The following is a 19,642-nucleotide window of genomic DNA, read 5'->3' as shown; positions in this document are numbered from 1 at the left end:
TATTACATTTCAAGATACTTAAAAGGGATCATGTCCTGTGATTCGCTCGATGTTGCCTAATAATAGTTTGAATATACATTATTTCAGCGTTGAACAGTGGATAAAGTGAATAACATTGAGTCATTGATGAGTAAGAGATGTTTGGTTGCAAAAATATTGTATTCTAAAGCAGAAAAGTCTGAAAAGTATCAAATGGGTCAAGTTGTAACAGAGACCCTCTTTACTATATGTTGTTCCCAGTTTGCAGTAGTTTGTATCAATTAAAAATGGTCCAAAGAGGAGAGACGCAGACATTGGCAGCCATAGCTCACTGATCAGTGATTGGTACAAAAGAAGAAAAAAGGTTTGCTAGCTAAGAGTGTAGCATAATGCTATGTGGGATGTTCTACATGGGAAAATCCTGCTGTCAAAGTGGTTCCTACGTCGACTTACCACCGACCTTAGCACTGAGACGGACCCTCCTTTTCAATCAGAATCCATGATGTAGCCTCTTTCAGAATGCTAATGCTCCCTGCCTTAAAGCCAAAAGTACGGTATTAAGGAATGGTTTAAGGAGCTAAATATGTCTATTGTGTTGATTTGGCCTCCAAACCCCAAGATTTCAGTCCAATAAAGCATTTGTGGGATATAAAGAACAACTTTTACTGATAAAGCCTATTGGCACCAGAAGATGAAGCACAACTTAAAAAGGTCGAGTGAAGTCCATGTCTGTATACATTTTGGCAGCCATGACAGCAAAAAAGGAATCTATTTGATTTTAAACTGGCCATTGTGTGTTACATCATTGTGTTCCCATAGCTTGTGTGAAAGGTGTGATTGTTCCCAGCGTGTAGTCACCACAGTAAAAATACAGTTGTGTGCTGAACAGTAGAAATGTTTAGTTTTACTTAAAATGTGGTCATCAGTAGTGTAACATTATAAAAAATCTAGCTTTACTGGGCTGAAAGTTGCAAATGCATCCATCTTAGTGTTGACAGAATGGCAGCCATTTGAATGGAAGTGACACCTAAACCTGTGTCGAATCAAAAGCTCAATCCTAAAGTCCACACCAGCAAGTGGTAGAGAGTGTGGCTCTCATCCACTAGCCCAGACCTTGGTCCTGGCTCTCTGTGTGCCTGCGGCTGGTGCGTTTGCGCTGCTGCTGCTGTTTGGGACTTAGCTGTTCCCAGTAGGACTGGCAGTACTGGTTGATCAGTCTGATTTCAGGAGGGAAAGGTGTGGAGACGAAGGAGGACTGAGGCTGGTGAGGCTCCACTGGTCGAGTTTTTGGCTCTTCATCCTCGTCCTCAGCGGTGAGAGCTAAAACAATGTCTCGGTCCAGGATGCGTAGCGCCACGCGAGCCACGGTATGTTTAAAGTTATTTTCGGTTGCAAGGCAGTGGTAGAGTCCAGCATCTGTTTGGTTGAGAGTCTTCAGGAGGATGCCGTGGTTGGTCTTCAGTACTCCCGCAACACGATTGAGCTTCAGATTTAAAGTAAAAAAAAAAGAAAAAAGGTTTGAATAATTTGGCTACCATATTGCAAAAGAAAATAAACCCAAAACAATCTTAATCTTTAATTAAACCTGCAAACCTGAACAGGATAACTATTAAGATACTTGCTTTCACTCCATAACTGGCGCAATCCAACACTGGTGGTTATGTCTTATTCTAATATAGCTACATGTTGACAGTCAACATATAATTTAGTTTCAGAGGTCTACGTACAGTAGAGAGGGGAAACAAATGTGATGAGTCATTATCGTGGTTTGTTTTACAATAACCGCCAATCACAACACGGACTTTAATAATAAACTGTGAAAGCTGATCAACACATTAGAACGGTATGTAAACTTAAAGCTGCTGAACCCAATTTTTTTCATAGCCCCATAGATCAATAAATCAAAGGTCTTTTGCTCGAAAAAAGATGTAAAAGGTTGAAACTGCCGCTTGAAAGTTTTCATCTCCACCGTAAATGGTACGTTTGACATTTTCGCGCACTGCGTTGTGGGACGTGGAATCGCGAAGATGGATGCACTGAAGTGTTTTAACTGCAATCTGATATTACGGGGAATATCAGGAACAAACTAGAACAAAAATGGTATCAAAGCGAATCAGTCCTTGTCTGGCGAAGAAACTGTAAGAATGAAGTAAAAACACTTTTATGCCTTTGTCTAAGGGACTCCACATCCCACAGTGCAATGCCAGTAACTTTTACAAAAATGTCAATAACACAATGGAGATCAAAACAAACTTTTGAGGGGCAATTTTTACCTTTTTGGAGTAAATGATGCTCACATCATTGATCTATGAGGCATATACTTGCATTTTATCTAATAAAAATGTAATGTAGGTAGCAGACTTGTTCTCTCATATCTGTTCTTATTTTGAATGGTGTGGATCTGTGGTTTTGTTTATGATTTGGAAAAACAAATTAAACTCTGAACAAGCATGAACATAAGTGCATAACACTGCCCCCCTGCAGAGCAGCAGAGGTAATGGTGTTCTTCCTCCGGGATTTTTACATTTTATGTTTCTTTATTACGAATGTACTACTTATTTTAGTTCACTCAAACTAGACAAATAAGTTAATTATTATTTTTAAAGTAAAATACAAACTCTACATACTGCAGCTTTAACATTCTAGAATTGTTCTATGGATTAAAAAAAAATGCAAGCGAGATCAAATGAGAGCTGCTCTAATGATAACTGAAAATCACATTTGAGCTTGGTAGAAGGTGAAATTTAGACCCTATAGAAATCAACTTTTTGTGCATAATTTTGAATACTGATAATAAGGTTGAATCTAAAATGTCTGATTCTTTCAACACCATGGAAGCTGAATGCTTTCCCTCACCAATTTTCTTTTTCCTTCCCTCTGGAAAAGCCACTTGACAGTTGCCTGTGGGGAGCGAGGCTGACACTCGAGGAACGTGCTGCTGCCCTCCACCCCAAACTGCATCGTCTCTCTCAGGCGTTTCTCCACTGCACATATAGAGAGAAAAGAAACAAGCAGAACCTTGACTTATTATAACACAAACCCAAAAGTAATTTCATTCCATTCCAGTAACATAATCCTTGAGTTTCTGACCTTTGGCATTAAAACCTCTGCACTGCCTCAGTGGGTCGCCATGCTTCACATCTTGTCTCCTGCTCCTCCTGAGATAAAAGTTCAGATTTAAAAAAGGAGTTCAAGAAATGTGTCTTCCCTCCATGACATGATAAATGAACCGTATGACACCAAGGACCTTTTGGTTGATGGGGTGAAAGCAGAGCAGCTCTCTCCATCCCATGCACAGTAAGGATCTCGGGCCAGGCAGCAGTCGGAGCAGGCTCTGCCATACACACCACAGCGGTGCAGAGAAACCTGGGTCAGCCCCGCATCAGAGGACACATAGAGCTGTTGCTGCACGGACACATGCACAACAAACTCAGCCAAGCAACATTTCAAAGAAAAGGCTTCAAAAAACACACACACACATATATATATATATATATACACTTCAATGTGTCTCTAAACAAAGACTTACTCTTTTAGATGAAATCTTCATCGTTTTGACTGGAGCTCTGGTCTACAAACAAAATGCACATTTAATAGCAACAACTGCTGCATTTCGACTGAAAATCATGGAAGAGAAACTGTTACCTAATATCAGTGTGTCACTAACAGTAACTAATTAACACTGGTTTATTTCTTTAATAATAAAAAACTATACCTCACTTATAACAAATTATAATCTGTTGCTCTCAGTCCAGCCATCTTATATCTTCAATGACATTGTATACATACAATAAGTAATTTTTTTCTTCCTTACTGATCAAAGTCTGCAGACAAAACTTTTTTTTAAAAAAAATCAGATAACAACATAGTGTAGACCTCATAGACCAATAAATTATGCATCATCCATCCATCATTTTCTGACCCACTAGCTACTTTTTTCAGGGTTGTTGGGTTCTGATGGTGCAATTAATTGTGAATCATTTGCCTGAAAAAAGACTTTAAAATTGCCTTTTTTTTTTTTCTTGTCTGCACATGCTGTCAAAGGTCAACACCACAGGAAGTGCAATCATTATGAGACAGCAATGCATATTTTGTTATTGCAATAAAATACATTGATTTATTTTATTGCTTAATTGTGACCATCACCAGCCCTCCCTAAGGAAGGGTAAGAAATCTTTTATTATAGGGAGGATATAAAAAGGGAGAGCAGTGTTACACCTAAGTGGAGGGGGAGGGGGAAGGGGAGGGGAAAGGGAGCAGGGAGGAGAGACTCAAGGCAGGAAATAGAAAAGGTGGGGAAGAATAGACTGTTCTTCGTATACCAGCATACAGTATGTGCAAAAAAAAAAAAAAAAAACCGCTACAGCAAGCCCAGGAACTGCCCTGGGGCCGCAGATGCAGCCAGGCCAGCAGAAAGAGCAGAGGCCAGGGAGCCCCAGGCAAACATACTGCCTTTCGAAAGTATGTTTTGATCTCCACTGTAAACACTTTCTTACTGACATAGCCTGGAAAAGTTTTGTGCACTACATTGTGGGATGTGGAGTCCTGTAGACGGATGTATAGAAGTGTTTTTACTTTCTTGTGTTTCCTTGCCAGACAAGGAGGACGGTGTTTGGCTTGGCAACATCTTTGTTTTTTGTTCACCTCACTCCACGACACATTCATTTTGGATATTTCCGTGTAAGCCTCAAAAGAAACAATTGCCATTGTTTGTGCTGTAATTTTGAGTTTGTGAAAACACCAGAAATGTGTTGGGAAGTCACTTTGACAGTGTTTTTGGGAGTAAACCAAACACCAACAGCCTACATGAACACAGAGAGTGCCCGACTCATGCAGGCTGTATCAGCTGACTAATGTAGGTCAGTCCATCAGATCTTTCCTATAGGATGTCATCGGCTCAGTGAAAGGATTGCGTCAGTCCATAAGTCGTCCTTCTCTCCTGTCAGCTGTCAGATCAAATCCACACAGCCACGTGTACAGAGAATGATCCACACATTCCTGGGTTGAACTGACTGGTCAGGATGCGGTGCTTTATACACGCTCAGATCTTATCCTCACACTTAACCTGGTCCTGACCAGGTTAGCTGTTCATCATAAGTTACCATGGTGTTATACCCTGGTAAAAAGTTAGCTAGCGTTGTTGTACAGCACACATGGAATAAATCCTGGAAGTTAGCATGATAAGAGGAAGTCCAGCTTCATAGTACAGACCCAGAGTGTTTACAGTGGAGATCAAAACAAACTTTTGAGTACCAAATTCAACTTTATAAATCATTTTTTTTTTTAGCAAATTATTTTTGATTTATTGCTCTACAAGGTCTTTACTATGTCTTTATTTGATAGAAATCGAGATTAAAATCAAATTTAATAATAATAAAAAATAAATTGTCGCTAGCAGCTTTAAATACCAAAAAAATTCCTACTCAGTGGTATATAAATGGATTGGAAAGAGTGCACTATGGTTTTGTTTTTCTCCTGCCATCATCTTACTAATGACAGAAAGGCTCCAGAGCCTGACGACCCTCACCAGGTTCACAGAGCATTGCATTGCAGAAGGAGATGATCTTGCTGCAAAACCAAGTGACCCATTTAGCATGTTCACAAATGCTCATGTTAGTGCATATAAAAATTAATCGAAAAATGAACTTAATTGAAGCATATGGCACTATTTAATATTGCCTATGAGATATCATGAACTGCAGACACTAAATTGAATATGAATTTTTGCCCAGTCAGCATTGTTTTACTGAGGAGTTTAAAAAACAGGACAATTAAGAGAAACTCTCATCGGGACTCACACGAAACACTTCCACTTCCTCTAGCGTCAGTTCTTCAAAGCTGGTTGGGTCTTTAGGCAAAACGATGACTTTCTGCACCGTGCCACGATCTAGAAGTGAAATAAAATTCACTCTGATGTAGTTTATTGCTTTCTTCCATCATGTATCTATTCTCTTTGCTATTCTCTCACCTGTCCCCAAAAATAGCACCTCATAGCGGCCGTCCACAGCATCCACCTGATCCACCACTAAAGCAGTGAAGCGATAGTCCACCCCTGTTCTCACCACCAGGGGGCGACGGTGGATGGGGTAAACTGGATGAAACATCAGAGGATGGGCTCTGATAAAATTTACAGCCTCGTCTGTGAAGTTCTTGGAGGAGCGGATACCAGGGGTAAAGGTTCCTCCCGGACACTTATTGATAAAAAAAAGAAAAGAAAAGGCTGGCGTTACTTTGTTTGAAAGTTATTGAAAACCTCTGCAATGTATTTTATTGCATTATTTCAAATAATATGACTCAAAACCTACTGTTCCAGGCCGGGGATAGGGAATCTTCCCAGTGTACTCAGTCCATTGGTAATTATGACCATGCTTGTGGGCAAAAGGTCCATTGAAGACGTTGCGAATGTCAGCCATCGAATACACACAGACCGCTGAGCCTTTGAACACAGAGCTGGAGCAAAAAAAGATATCTGAGGTAAGGCAGGGTGGTAGGGTGTATATTAATGCATGAACGGACCAGAAAAAAGTGTGAAAAAAAAGAGTTAATGAGGTTGGGAAAGGTGTGATTTTATCAACAGCAGTCCATGGCAATTACTCACCCAGCTGTGGTGAAGAGAGCGTACACCATGGGGCTTCGCTCATCCTGTGTTGGCTGAATGAATACATCACCTGGGAGACGGCGGATACACAAATTATTGCCAGGATAGCACGCAATGAGATCAAAATGTAATCAGTTCAAAGTGATCGTGCTGTGACTTTACGCAGTTCATCAAATCGCGTCTCCACTCCATCTTTTCCTATCACTGAGCAGATAAGACGAGCTTTGAGGAACGTCGTCCATCGGTTCACCAGCGACTTCTGTCCCCCTTCATCATTCTAGACAGGAAGGAAATGAGTTCCTGATTCAATCACCAAAATAATTTATACAGATTGTCACTGCTTACCAACAGATCTGTGCCAACACACTGTTCACAGGATAAATACTGTGTTAGGTGTTGGAATGATGGGCTAAACTGCATCTTGTCAAGATTGTTTGTGGGTTTTAGGAAATGTAAATCTAAATTATTAACGAGATGTACATCTCTCTTCTTTTTTCATCTTCATTTTACTAAGGCTGTGAGAACCTTACTTAAATAATTCAGGACATAAAACAAGCTATGGCATGTTGTAGTCCGAAGTACGACTAAAACATTAAAACGATGAATAAATAAAAATGAAAAAGGGGTGGGAAAAAAGAATCAATTCGAGGCACGCGCTCAAATTTACTACTACAACAGTCATTTTTTTAATTTCAAAAACCGTGTATTGGACTACCGGGAGGAACCTAAGGAGTTAAAGAAAATATGTGTACATTTGGAGCACATGCAAACTGTGCACAAAGAGATTTAAACATCATGCAGAGTGTCAGAATTCTGTTGTTGCCATCATGGTCATAACATCAGTATTAGCACACAGATAGTCCGCTGTTTACATTACATTCCAAAAAGCTGTGAATAAGCTCATGATGTTAATGTATAAGAACATTTCCTCTCTTTACCCAGTAGTAGGCCTACATTTTTATTTTTGAACTATATTCTGGTTTCACTCATTTTGGACATAAATTCACCTGCTTATCTAGATGTTATTAATTGATTACATGCCTTACTGGGGTTATTTAATCTTTGGATTTCATTAATTATATTAATTATTTGTATTTATTTTTAATTTTTTTTATGGTACTTTTATTAATGTGCACGAATGGGATGACATTTACAATGACTATAAATATATTCTATTCTATTCTGTTCTAATAATAATCATATTCAATGATATTTTCATGCTTGTTTCATATTATTTTTAAAAGCCTTGATTGAACTTACTGCTAACAAGGCATCATTGAATTATGGAATCTGTATGGCCACTGAATTAACTTTATAAACTTTAGGTTAATCTCAAACCTTCCTGATTTAACATTCTTATGCTTTCATAAATATAAAAGGAAATTAAAATGCCTCCATGATGTACCAATGCTAGCTTGTAGCAAAAAGATCTAAACAAAAAAAATGTGTGTAAGGTTAATAATTGGCTACATTGCAAGTGACAAAAGTAAATGTATGATGGGTCTTAAAACTTCCATCAAAAATCTTGATATTGATATTGAACAACACGAGCTAAAAGGAAACATAATCCACAGAAATCAAGAAGGCTTTTGTGGAGAAGACGCAGCTTAAGATGGTTTTTAGTTCTGTTTTGATTAAATACATGTTCTGATTAAAGTACAGCTTAGTTTGGCTCACCAGACAAACTCTTCCAACTCGAGCCAAAACGGTGGGGCTCGCCCCGCCGTTGGAGTCCAAACTCTTCTCACGGAAAAAGAAGTAAAGCTTGTCATCATTTTTTTGTGCACTGTCAGGGATCTGTTGGATCTGAACAAACACGGGCTCTAAAAGGATAAAAACACATAAGCAGACAGAAGTGTTCGTCAAGTACTGAGGGAAGAACCATAACCTGCAATCATCAATGTTTACCATTTCACACCCACACTTACTCACCGTTGAGCCACCTGGAGTCATACTGCTCCGTCCTAATTGCTGTTCTCCCTCCCATGGTCCTAAAAAGTGCGGCATCTGTACTCATAAAGTCTATATGTACGCCTGCATACAGGTTATTATCTGCAAAAGTGGGACAGCATGAGAATACATGGTAACCATGCAGATTTTTTTCCAAATAGGTTGAAAACAATTTATATCTTACTGATCAGAATGGCAACATTCTCCTGCTTGGGATCATAGGAACATTTTCCCTTCCCTGAATCCACATATCCAGGAACCAGCCGAAACAGGTAGTCCTGCAAAGGCACATCCAACAGGGAGGAGACGTTTAAAATGGGCCACGCAGACATCACAAGGGAGCATGAGAACATCATAAACAAATTAGTGTCCCAGTTTGTAGTCCTGAAATATTTAGCAGGACAAGGCTTTCCAGGTCTGCGGTGGAATGATTTGTCTTCACTGTAAATCTCACTGTGGGAGCTTTAAACATCTTTACCTCTGCCCTCCAACCTCGGTTGATGAACGTGCAGATTGGCTGATACGCCCCCGTCCCACAGGTGTAGAGGTGGGTGCGGTTCCAAGGCTCAATCAACCGAACAAAGTTGGCACATTCTCCCTGGACAAAGAGCAGCGTAATGCAGGTTTCAAAAAAAGAATTTCCTCGTTTTGAAAGCAGGATGTAAAAAATGCATGATCCCACCTGTTTTCCCTTTCCTGTCATCTGACATTCTCCCTTTCTCTTAGCAGGCGCTGGCCAGTGGATCTGTTTTTCAAAAGAATCAAAACAACAAACTGCCATATTAGTGTTGTTTATTGCTGTCAGAGACTTCGTTCCAGGCAGAGTGGATTCAGGAAGAAAGCCATAAAGACTTGTAGGGCCTTTGATTTTCCATTGTGGTGGAAAACGAACGGAAAAACATAATTTATGTTCCGTAACGGAAAAATCAACCTGACACGGGAAAAAAAATCAATCGTCTCGCTTTTTTTTCTCTCTCTGTTAATTTGAAATCGGGCCCCAGCATGACACGCAAATGTCTCACATGCATGTTCTGGGTCAATATCACACATTTACATGTGAATGGGTAACTCAATGTCTACAAAGTGTGACAAATATGTCCAATTCCACCCATAATCCCATTCAAAATCCTGTTTGCTACGCGTAACGGCTCAAGTAGTAATAATGTTATCCTGTGATTATAAAGACAGCATCTACTGAAGTGTGTTTTTAATGCGTTGTTGGGAACAAGCGGCTGAGATTATTATGACTGACTGCATTCAAATCAGAAAAGGCACTGGTGCAAAGACAGGTTTAGCTGATGGTGTATTAGTTAAACTGGTGATCATTTTAACTGGTGACACGTCACGGCAGAAGCATCTTCAAGTACATGGCTGCACAGGGTTTTTGTGAAAAGTGTGAGGGTGATTTGCCGGTTGGCGGGAATTAAATGTTTAACAAATAATGTTTTGGGACCATGGGGGGAGGGGGGGAGCCAATTGGAGTGAAGCGATAGAGGAAAGAATAATAAATAAGGGAATTGTCAGTAATAATAAATGAGTAAACAGAGAGAAAAACAAACAAACAAAGAAAGCTTAACCAGTTAACCCGGTGCCCAGACCAACAGAGGGGCCCAGCCAGAATGTAATTGCACAGGGGGATGGGAGGGTGGGGGGTTCGTGGGAGTGGAATATTTTTTGTTTATTTATTCTGCATTTATATGTTTTCTCTTTTTTGCCTTTTTCTGTATTTTGTACATGCTAAATGTACCCATTTAGCATGCTTGATACAATTTCAGGAAGTTTATTTGTGAAGTCAATTAAACAGGGAAAGATGGTGAAACGGAAACGAAACGGAAAAGTGTGACGTGACACGAACGTGACGTGGAAATGATTATACCCTGGATCGGAATTTGGGAAATTTTGAAACAGAAAATCCAAGGTCCAAGATTTATACGTACAATGAGTGGCTCCTTGTTGACATTGTGCATGTCCAGAGCCACCAGGTACTCTTGGCTCCCCAGGTAGAGACGGCCCTGATCCTGGTCCATCAGGAGGATGCGATAATCACTGGTGTTGAAGGAGAAACTGAAGGGACGCGCTGCTCTTGTGTCCATTAGTTCTGTTTGGAAAATAGAAGTTTTTTTGTGTGACTTCAACATATTTCATTCCTGACATGGATGAACTTGTGGTGCCTTGAAACAACTCACTTATCACTTGATGTGTGCCACTGAATATATATATATAACTCAACTTAGAGCATTTTAAAAATCACCCTCGCTTTTACGATCTCAATATTTCATGCGTCCTGGCTGGCTGATTGGATTTGCGGCACTGTGTGTGTGGTGGCATGCGTTTCAGAGTCGGACGAAGACTGAAAGTCCCCAGGGAAACACGGTCAGTGGAACTCAGCTAAATCTGAAGCTTAGGTCTGTGTTCAGCAGAGCATGTCCTGCTAAGACGTGCTGCAGTGGGAAAAAGTTTCTCCACTCTTCTAAGTTCTTCTGAAAGCTTTGTTTGAGCGAAACATATGAAAAAGCACCGTCGAGCACTTTTGTTTCCATTCTTCCAGCCAACGACTCAGTAAATGACACGAGAGCAGAAGACCTGCACGCACACACACACACACGCACACATCTGTGGCATGTGCACAATATTGAGCATATGTCCTCGTTGCGACATGGTGGGGGCAGTTAAAGACAGCGGGCTTATACAGTGACAAATGTTCACGGAGACCCTCAGAAGCAGGCTTACGGGGATTCAATGGGAAGCGCTATCTTTATTTACTTCAAAGTGACTTCCCTCTTCCTTTTGAGGCCTGCGCTAACAGGATGCAGTCAAGGTGCCACCAAAACAAAAATACGCGATGCAATCGGATCTCCGGAATGATGAAGGATGGAGTCTTTGAGATGGAACAAAGTCCGGTTCTGTTTCCCAGAGGTAAACACAGGATAACAAGCCACTATCTGAGCTTCTCTGAGCTGTAGTAGATTCAGAGAACGGGCTAAATGTAGAAACGCCACACCCATACATGTCCCCAATGTCCAAAAATAGAAAACAATGTCCTGCCATCATCAGGTAAACATTTATGAAACACTTATGGCTTGCCAACATTCTGATACTGATAGGCAAACACCAGGAAGGACGCACAATTCAAGTAAGAGGCTACAGTTGGGTTTCCACAAGCTCTCGTGTTACAACCAGCCAACACATTGTCACTGCTGCCATTTAGTCCCAGACTTATCTCCACTATGAACAAACTGGTGACAGCACAGCAAGGGCATGAGATTCAATAACATGGTGTCAGTGTCAGTTACACCATTCTTTTTGCTCTCTAGCAATGCTGACTAATATTAATTGAATAAGAATCACTTTGAAGTGCAGATGAGCGACGCAGCTTCCCAGGAGCAGAAGGAATGATACTAGATCTCCATACTCCAAAAGGCCTTCCTAACCCCACACTGTGTGTCACCTCCCTCAGAAGGGTCACATGTCCTCCAGCCGCCCAAAAGCTCCTCTACAGGCACCTCTGGGAACAAAGAGCCTCGCTGTCACAAACAATGAACAATAAATTCTTGGAGGGGCACAAAACAGTTTGGAGAGTAAATCCAACTTTTCGCCTTTTTGTTTGGTAAGGGGGGAAGGGAAGGCTGACCGAAATCTGTGAATGCAGTAGCTTCACTTGAATGCAGTTCTGAGATTCCACGCTTTGTAGAGATCATGAACTGTAGAGCTTTTAAGGCAAGGGCAAGCATGACCTAGTTATAGTTATAGTTAGAGATGTGAACGCTTGATTCTGGAATTTAAAACAAACTGGTGTAATTGGTCAGACTTTTGTTTCTGCTGCTGCAAAAACACTTTAAGTATAAGCTGTTTACTCCAAAGGGATTAGTGCTAAACACCATATGAAAATGCACTACAATTAGACCTCTCAAACCCTTAAAAAAAACACCTACAGTTTGTAAAAGCTGCTTTAAGTCCTGCAAAATCATTTCAATTCAAAACAGCACAGTGCAGAATTCAACCACTGCCTGATTTCAGCCTCAGACTGCTTCACTCATCCCTACAGTACAAACATATCATATCTGATACATTGTCCTTTGGTATTTCTATTCTAAAATAGGTGACTCCATGTTGGATTCCTATCTAAATAACACATTTTTAGGATTGCAAACCTGCTCTAAAAGTCATGGTTAGCATTTAAATTCATTTTAACTTACTTTTTTAGGATAACGAGATCAACTTAAAGTTGTTTTTTTAATGAAATATTTAATAATGGTTCCTATATTTAAGAATCATTGGTCTAAATGCTGCAGACTGTACTTGTTTTTTTTAAGTGCGTGTTCTGCCAGAGTGTGAGAAGAAATTCTCAGAAAAAAAAAAGCGGATTTCCTTGAACAGTCTAAAAATATGTATATCCATCATCCACTTATAATATTCAGGGTCACAGAGGGCTGGAGCCTATCCCAGCTTACTGTGGGAGCCCAGTCTATTGCTGGTTTAACACACAAAGGCAGAGAATCGCGTACGCACACACACTCATTCCTACGACCAAACTAAAGCAGTGGATTGCAGTCTTTTTGTCTGATGTGTCACATCACGAGTAACTGCCTGTATTGTTGTGTGCTCAATATGTGTGTACCAGTTTCACACAAACAAGGATACGAAGCCATTTAGACATGTTTTTAGATGATTTTCCCATTTCAACTTTACAACTTTGGCTTTTAAAAGTATCTTCACAGAGTCATGACAAATAATATCAAACACTATGGGGAACAAAAGTGCTCTTTTTAAAGAAAATATATAGACGTGTAAAATGATAAGAAAGGATCTTATCATCTGATAAATATTCCCTGCAATCCCTAACAAATAGACACCCATAAAGATATACGTGTTTTTAGGTTGTGGGAGGAAATTTCACTGAGAAGATATCTTATTGATGATGAATGGGAACATAGGCAAAGTGTTAATTTTTTTGACAATCAATTTTTGTCATATTGACAATAACTAGACTATGTCTAATTAGAAAAAATACTCGAAAATCAAAGCTATATCAAAAATATATTGATATTTTCATCAGTTAATAAAAGCTAAACTATCATTTCGTCAAATGGGTTGAAATTCAATCAGAGCTCATGTGATCATGTGTTTGATCACATGAGCTCTGTCTGTGTATTTACAAACTTTAATACCATTCCATTCCAGGATGATCAGTGGGAATTGAATCTATTTTTATTTTTTTTTAAATGCATAAAATCTAATGCTGTATATTTTAGTAACAGATTTAGTCGTCAAAAATGTCGTTTAGTATACTGTGTATGACTGAGAAGGAGATTTATAATCATATTATTGTTGATTTTAATGTTTTTACTGCTGATTGTAATGCTCTTATTGATTTTTAAACTGGTAAATGTTTTCTGTTGCACTTGTTTATTATGTAAAGCACATTGATTGGCCTTGTGTATGAAATGCACTATACAAATACATTTGCCTTACCTTGCCCTGCCTAGTTGATTAAATCTAGACTATAAATGAAATAGTCATGATGACTACATTTTGACTAAAACTAAGTTGCATTTTAGTCAACAGACCATGATCAAAACTATGTTAAAATTTGGTGTCAAAATATACACCAACTGATAGAATCCAAATATAATTGTTTTCGTTTTTACACGTTTCAAATGTCATTAGTAATAATTGGAACTTATCTTCAGGCATTTTTGATCTTCTGGCATTTTTTTATGCTCATGGAATTATTTGTGTTCCTTGTCTAATCACAGAGAGCTACAAAACCTCTTCACTGTCTGAACCTGACCTACCACTAACGCACGTTTCAAGTCTGCTGCACATGAAACCACACAGGAATGTGATAGCGTGATCTGAACCTGTGATTGCCACGCACACATTCTTCAGGTGTGACATTGGAGTGCATCTCGGGTTGTGGCCCAGTCCACAAACTCACAGTACCAACATGACAGGGATGCAGAAATGACTGTAATCATCCGTCCATGTCAGTTTTGATCAAAGACATCTTTAGCAGATTTGTAACGTGAATCTCTACAATTGGAGACTTAAAGAGCACAGGGAGACGTGAAAGGAAAATCCCAAATTCCAACAACAAAGACTCAGACAAACCAATTAACTCCTGATCAAATTCACACCTCCAGGCTAAAAAAAAAATATCTTCCTTTGTTATCAGTGCAGCCTGTGATCAAATTTCAGACGTTTCCTTCTCATGTCCTGCTGTCAAACATAAAAACACATGTCCGACTGTAGCGCGTGTGTGTTTTAGGGTGTGGAGAAAAACTCTGTTTGAGGGTTCAAGAAGAAACCAAGCATGTAACATCCACCTTTTGTTTTCAGAGCTGCACTGTTTGACATCAGGCAGGAAACCTATCATACAAATGAGCAAAAAGGAAGCATAACTGCTGGCGTGTGCATGTGAACGTGCATGTGTGTCAGTCTTCATTTTGTTGACTACATAGTACAAATTTTAGTCACAGTTTTCGTCGACTAAATTCATAAAGACACTATGGCTGCGTTCGAAATGGCACACTCCATACTATGCACTACAAACTCACAGAGTATTTACTGTCTACTATATACTATAAGTATAATTAGGAGGATTAGGATGGTGAGCGTTCCCACTGAAGTATACTTCCAAGTTTCCCAAGATGCATTTCAAACCTACAATGACAAAAACCTGAAGCACACTGAGGCTAAATATCTCCGTTGATTCGCCACCTTTGAAAGTTCTTAAAGCATATTAACCAAGTACAATATCAACATGTGCTCATTGGATCTATACAACACATTTCATGCCGACCTTTCGGAGATTTTCGGACACCCGCTATTGTGTTACTGACAAAACTTCCGGTTAACTTCAAAACCCTATTTACAAAATGGTAAAAAAACAAAACAAAACAAAAACAAATAGAAGACAAGAAGAGATGCTTTTGTTTTGAAAAGATAATGTTTGATTTTTAGCTTGAAGCCGGTGTCATGGTCTGAGTGCGCATCGTACTGAGATTGTATATGCGCATATATGCGTGCACATGCGCTCTACCGGAAAATTAATTTTTGCTAAAAAAAAATACCTAATTTTTGTTCATTTTTGTTTTCGAAGTGAACGGACACGTGTTTTATTTGTTTATTGAATTATGTTAGGGTTAGGGTTATAATATCAGTACGGAGGTAAACTCAGACCGTGACACCAGTCCCAGGACGATTTTACATTCCGCTCGCAATGCATCATGGGGAGGTTGAGTATAAGTAGTGTGCCCACCGTACATACTTAAGAAATGTCCTAATATAGGACACAGTATTTCTCACATACTCAATCTTTCCATACTATCTAATGTGAACGCACTGCATACTAATCTTGACCTCAGACTTAGTATGAGTAGTATGTTAGTATGCCATTTCGAACACGGCCTATGACTAATGTTAAGGGCCAAAATCCAACCAGAGCTAAGTTTCTTTTTTTGGAAGGTATCCAATCAAAACTACTTTTGTTGCATGGAAGGTGGGGCAAGCCGATAAGTGATCCAATAGGAAGTAAGCTGATGTTTTTGAGACAGTTCATTTGGTCTTAAACATTGATCACATCAAATCTGTCTGTGTGTATTTACAAATATTAATACATTCCCATTTCAGGTTGATCAATGGTAAATTAATCTTTAAAAAACGCATAAACTGTGTCATTCAGGTGACTAAATCTAGACTATAACTGAAATAGTCCTGAAATTTTGATCAAAAATGTGGCCTTTCAGTCAAAATACTGTGACTAAAGCTAAACTTGCTGTCAAAATGAGCACCGATGTGTGTTTGAAACAAGTCAAATAAAGGATTGATCGTCTGTCTCCCATGAACTCACCTTTGAAGGAGAGGCGGACCCTGGGAGACGACTGCTGCAGGGCCGAGCCTCTGTAAACACACAAGACCAACAGAAGGAATTGGGCTCTAGATGCTGTCATGGCAACGGTCACGCAGGTAGCCCACAGAGATCTAAATCTGGACAAAAGAAGAAAGAGGAATGAACTATTATTATAGGGTGCCCCATGAGAAATAGGAGACAGAAAAAAAAAGAAAGAAGGAAGGAAGGAAAGACAGGCATGATACTGTCTCTCTCTCTCTCTCTCTCTCTCTCTCTCTCTCTCTCTCTCGTTTCATTTCTCTCTGATCTTTGTGATCAGAAGTTTGGCCTGAAGCCTCAAAATGCAAGACGTATATTTTCACAGGAGAGAACAACGTCCAAATCTTCACACCTGCTCTGGAAAATTTGACAGCCCTATTATTTATTTAAAGAGTAAATGCACTGGGGTATGTGCAGAGACTGTATAATGGAACCTGAAGCCTGCATGAGTCCTTGGAAAAAGTCTGAAAAATACAGACTACTGTCCGTTCCTCTAAACATGTCACACTCAACTGCAGGTTGGATTCAAGCATTGCTTTAATAGAGAACTGATAGAATAGCAATACAGTGTTCATCAGTGTTTTGCCTTTGATCTGGCTTTGATAAGCCAAATGCACGTCAGATCAAAGAAAGAGGTATCCCTCGCCGAAATCATTTCTGACAGTTTAGAGGTGTTGGAACGTGGCCTAACTGTTAGACCTTAACTCAAGCATTCATTATGCATCTGCACTTTGCTGGAGAGGATCCCATATAAATTATGAATACTAAAAGCTGAATCCATAACATCCATTAAATTCACTCCCTGAAGGTGTGCCTTGCTCGTGGTTATAAGGCGTCCCACAGGCTTTTCTTTTTCTGATGACGACCATGTAGCCAAAGGTCTCCAGGCACACGTGATATATACAAGCCCTGAGAATAGGAGCTTTTAAGGAGAGTTATTCATGGATGGGGTGTGATTTCACAAACTTTACTGTTTTTCATTATTTCATTTCAGTCTCTCACCTAATGTGTGAAAATGATTCCCACTGAAAATAATGGAAATTAGAAGTTTTAAAACAGAAACCATTGTTAACACCCTGCATCCTTACTGACATGATTTTTTTTTTTTTAATGGTGTATTATTTTGCATATCTAATCCCAGGGGAGCCTCACCTTTATTCCCCCAATAAAAGACTGCAAATTAACTGCTAATAACACACATGAACAAAACAGATGAGCATGTTGGGATTTCAGGAAAGACAATTTCAAATGAAAAAGAGCACATGAAAAGGCAAGTGTATTTTATTAACACAAACAAAAACAAATAATAATGAATGATTATTGGTGTGTGTCAGGTGTTTAGCCCCAAACACACATTTATGACCATTTTAGAGCACCAGGACTGGATGAATGATCCCAAAACTGCTCCTCTTGTACTTATTTTGCAATTTTGTGAATAAAGGATTGCAGCACAAAAGAGGGTGTGCACTGTTGCTGAGATCTATCAGAAACACAGGTTTATCACAGTGTGTCAGCTCATTGTAAAAACTATGGCATCATTGTTTGCCAAAGGAATTACAAATAAACAGAGGTCTGATTTAAAATGGTATTTCCAAGAGATTTGAGCTGTTTTCTGGGCTCAGTGGGGCAGATTACATGTAGTCTGTAATAACAGAGCGTTTCTTTCAATAATGACCGGATTTGTGCTCAGTATAATAACCTTTATTCTCTCCCTCCCTCAGTGGAGCAGTGCGCACTTACCTGTGAACTATCCACTGCTCACTCTTCGCTACACAGTAACCCAGTGAGGGTTAAAAGTTAAACCGAGGGGGACTTAAACGTCCTTACCTTTGATTTTCAGATCTCACTCTCTTCGTGTGTTTCTCTCTCTTTTAAATCCAAAACTTGCGGTTTGTCACCACTGCATTTTCAATGCGTTTTGTTGTTTTGTTTTGTTGCGCCGCGGTCCAGAACCAACTGGGGAAAAAAAAAAGAAAAAAGAAATCTTCCTCAGTATCTCCTTTCAGACACAAAAAACCATCCCAATGGTTTAAAAATCCTCTTTGAAAAGACAAAAATGGATAGTTTTTGTTGCAGAGACTGAATCCGCAGTAAATCCGCGCCTGATCCACTCTTGGTAAAGTTTACGCGGCCATCCTGTGCGCGCTGTGCTTCAGCTGTTGTTGGCAGATCTATTGATCAGTCAAATGGTTTTAATGGCTGAATGAAAGGAAAGCAGCAGCAGCAGACAAGGTGTAGGTGAAGGAAGGAAAGGAGAGAGCCTGCCCCGCCGTCGTCTTCCTTCTCCTGCTGGCCCACAGTAGCATTGGACCAAACCTCCTGGTTCACCATATGGGTATGATTAACCCTGTCACTGCTGGGGAGCCCAACACACAGACAAACTCTGGATTTTAATAATGATCACAGTCAGAATCAGAATTCCCTCATTAATGCCAGGGGGAAATTGCTTATGTTACAGCCACAGAAAAAAAAAAAAAAAAAAAAAAAAATAAACAATAAATGGTAGATAGATAGATAGATAGATAGATAGATAGATAGATAGATAGATAGATAGATAGATAGATAGATAGATAGATAGATAGATACTTTATTCATCTCCAAGAGAAATTCACAGTTCCAGCAGCTTACAGGTATGGGAACACAGGGGCATGCAGGGAAAGTACAATGTAAAAATTTAAAACAGTACAAAAAAAGTACTAAGGTAAAATATAATGGTATAAAAACGAAATACAGTATAGTGTCTGCCAGTCCAGTTCAAGTGCAGTTGTGCAGATGACAGTGTGCAAGATACAGTTGCGTAATGGTCAGTTTGTACATACTTAGAGTCCAACTTGTAGATGTGTGTGTGTGATAAAGTGCGTGTGTGACAGAGGGTGCATGGTGTGATTAGCATTAAGTCCATTGTTCTATAGTAGAAAATAAAGTAGGATATATACTACTACTACTACTACTACTACTAATAATAATAATAATAATAATACAAATATACAAATTATATACAAATATGATACAGATGTCAGTAATATGTGAATGCTGAGTGTTTTGGTGCTATGTCCATCCAAATGCTTCCCATATAGTATCAAATGTCAGTAAGTTGTGAATTAAAAGCTATATTATTATTATTATTATTATTATTATTATTATTCCTATTTCATGTACACTTTTTTTTTAATCTGTTTTCATTGCAAAGTTTCTTCGATTTTTCTTGACCAGCACTTCATAAA

At 39.3% G+C, this 19,642-nt stretch overlaps 1 protein-coding gene across 1 annotated transcript; it reads right to left on the bottom strand.

The window, feature by feature from the left end:
• Window positions 1-725: 725 nt before the first annotated feature.
• On the bottom strand, window positions 726-18,732 carry sema3ga (sema domain, immunoglobulin domain (Ig), short basic domain, secreted, (semaphorin) 3Ga). Its single transcript, XM_028451920.1, has 18 exons — window positions 18,246-18,732; window positions 16,380-16,516; window positions 10,465-10,625; window positions 9,210-9,272; window positions 9,006-9,125; window positions 8,712-8,805; window positions 8,510-8,629; window positions 8,255-8,400; window positions 6,740-6,854; window positions 6,578-6,647; window positions 6,285-6,429; window positions 5,948-6,170; window positions 5,778-5,866; window positions 3,509-3,550; window positions 3,227-3,384; window positions 3,070-3,137; window positions 2,836-2,963; window positions 726-1,462 (listed from the first exon to the last, which is right to left on the bottom strand). Exons 2-18 carry the CDS (start codon window positions 16,477-16,479, stop codon window positions 1,082-1,084), a joined length of 2,223 nt encoding a protein of 740 aa, XP_028307721.1. The 5' UTR covers window positions 16,480-16,516; window positions 18,246-18,732; the 3' UTR covers window positions 726-1,081.
• Between the last annotated feature and the right edge of the window lie 910 nt (window positions 18,733-19,642).

Source organism: Gouania willdenowi, chromosome 7 (genome assembly GCF_900634775.1).
Source record: "Gouania willdenowi chromosome 7, fGouWil2.1, whole genome shotgun sequence".
Taxonomy (NCBI): Eukaryota; Metazoa; Chordata; class Actinopteri; order Blenniiformes; family Gobiesocidae; genus Gouania; species Gouania willdenowi.
The sequence above is the reverse complement of the archived record's forward strand: the minus strand, read 5'-3'. Positions and strand labels throughout refer to the sequence as shown.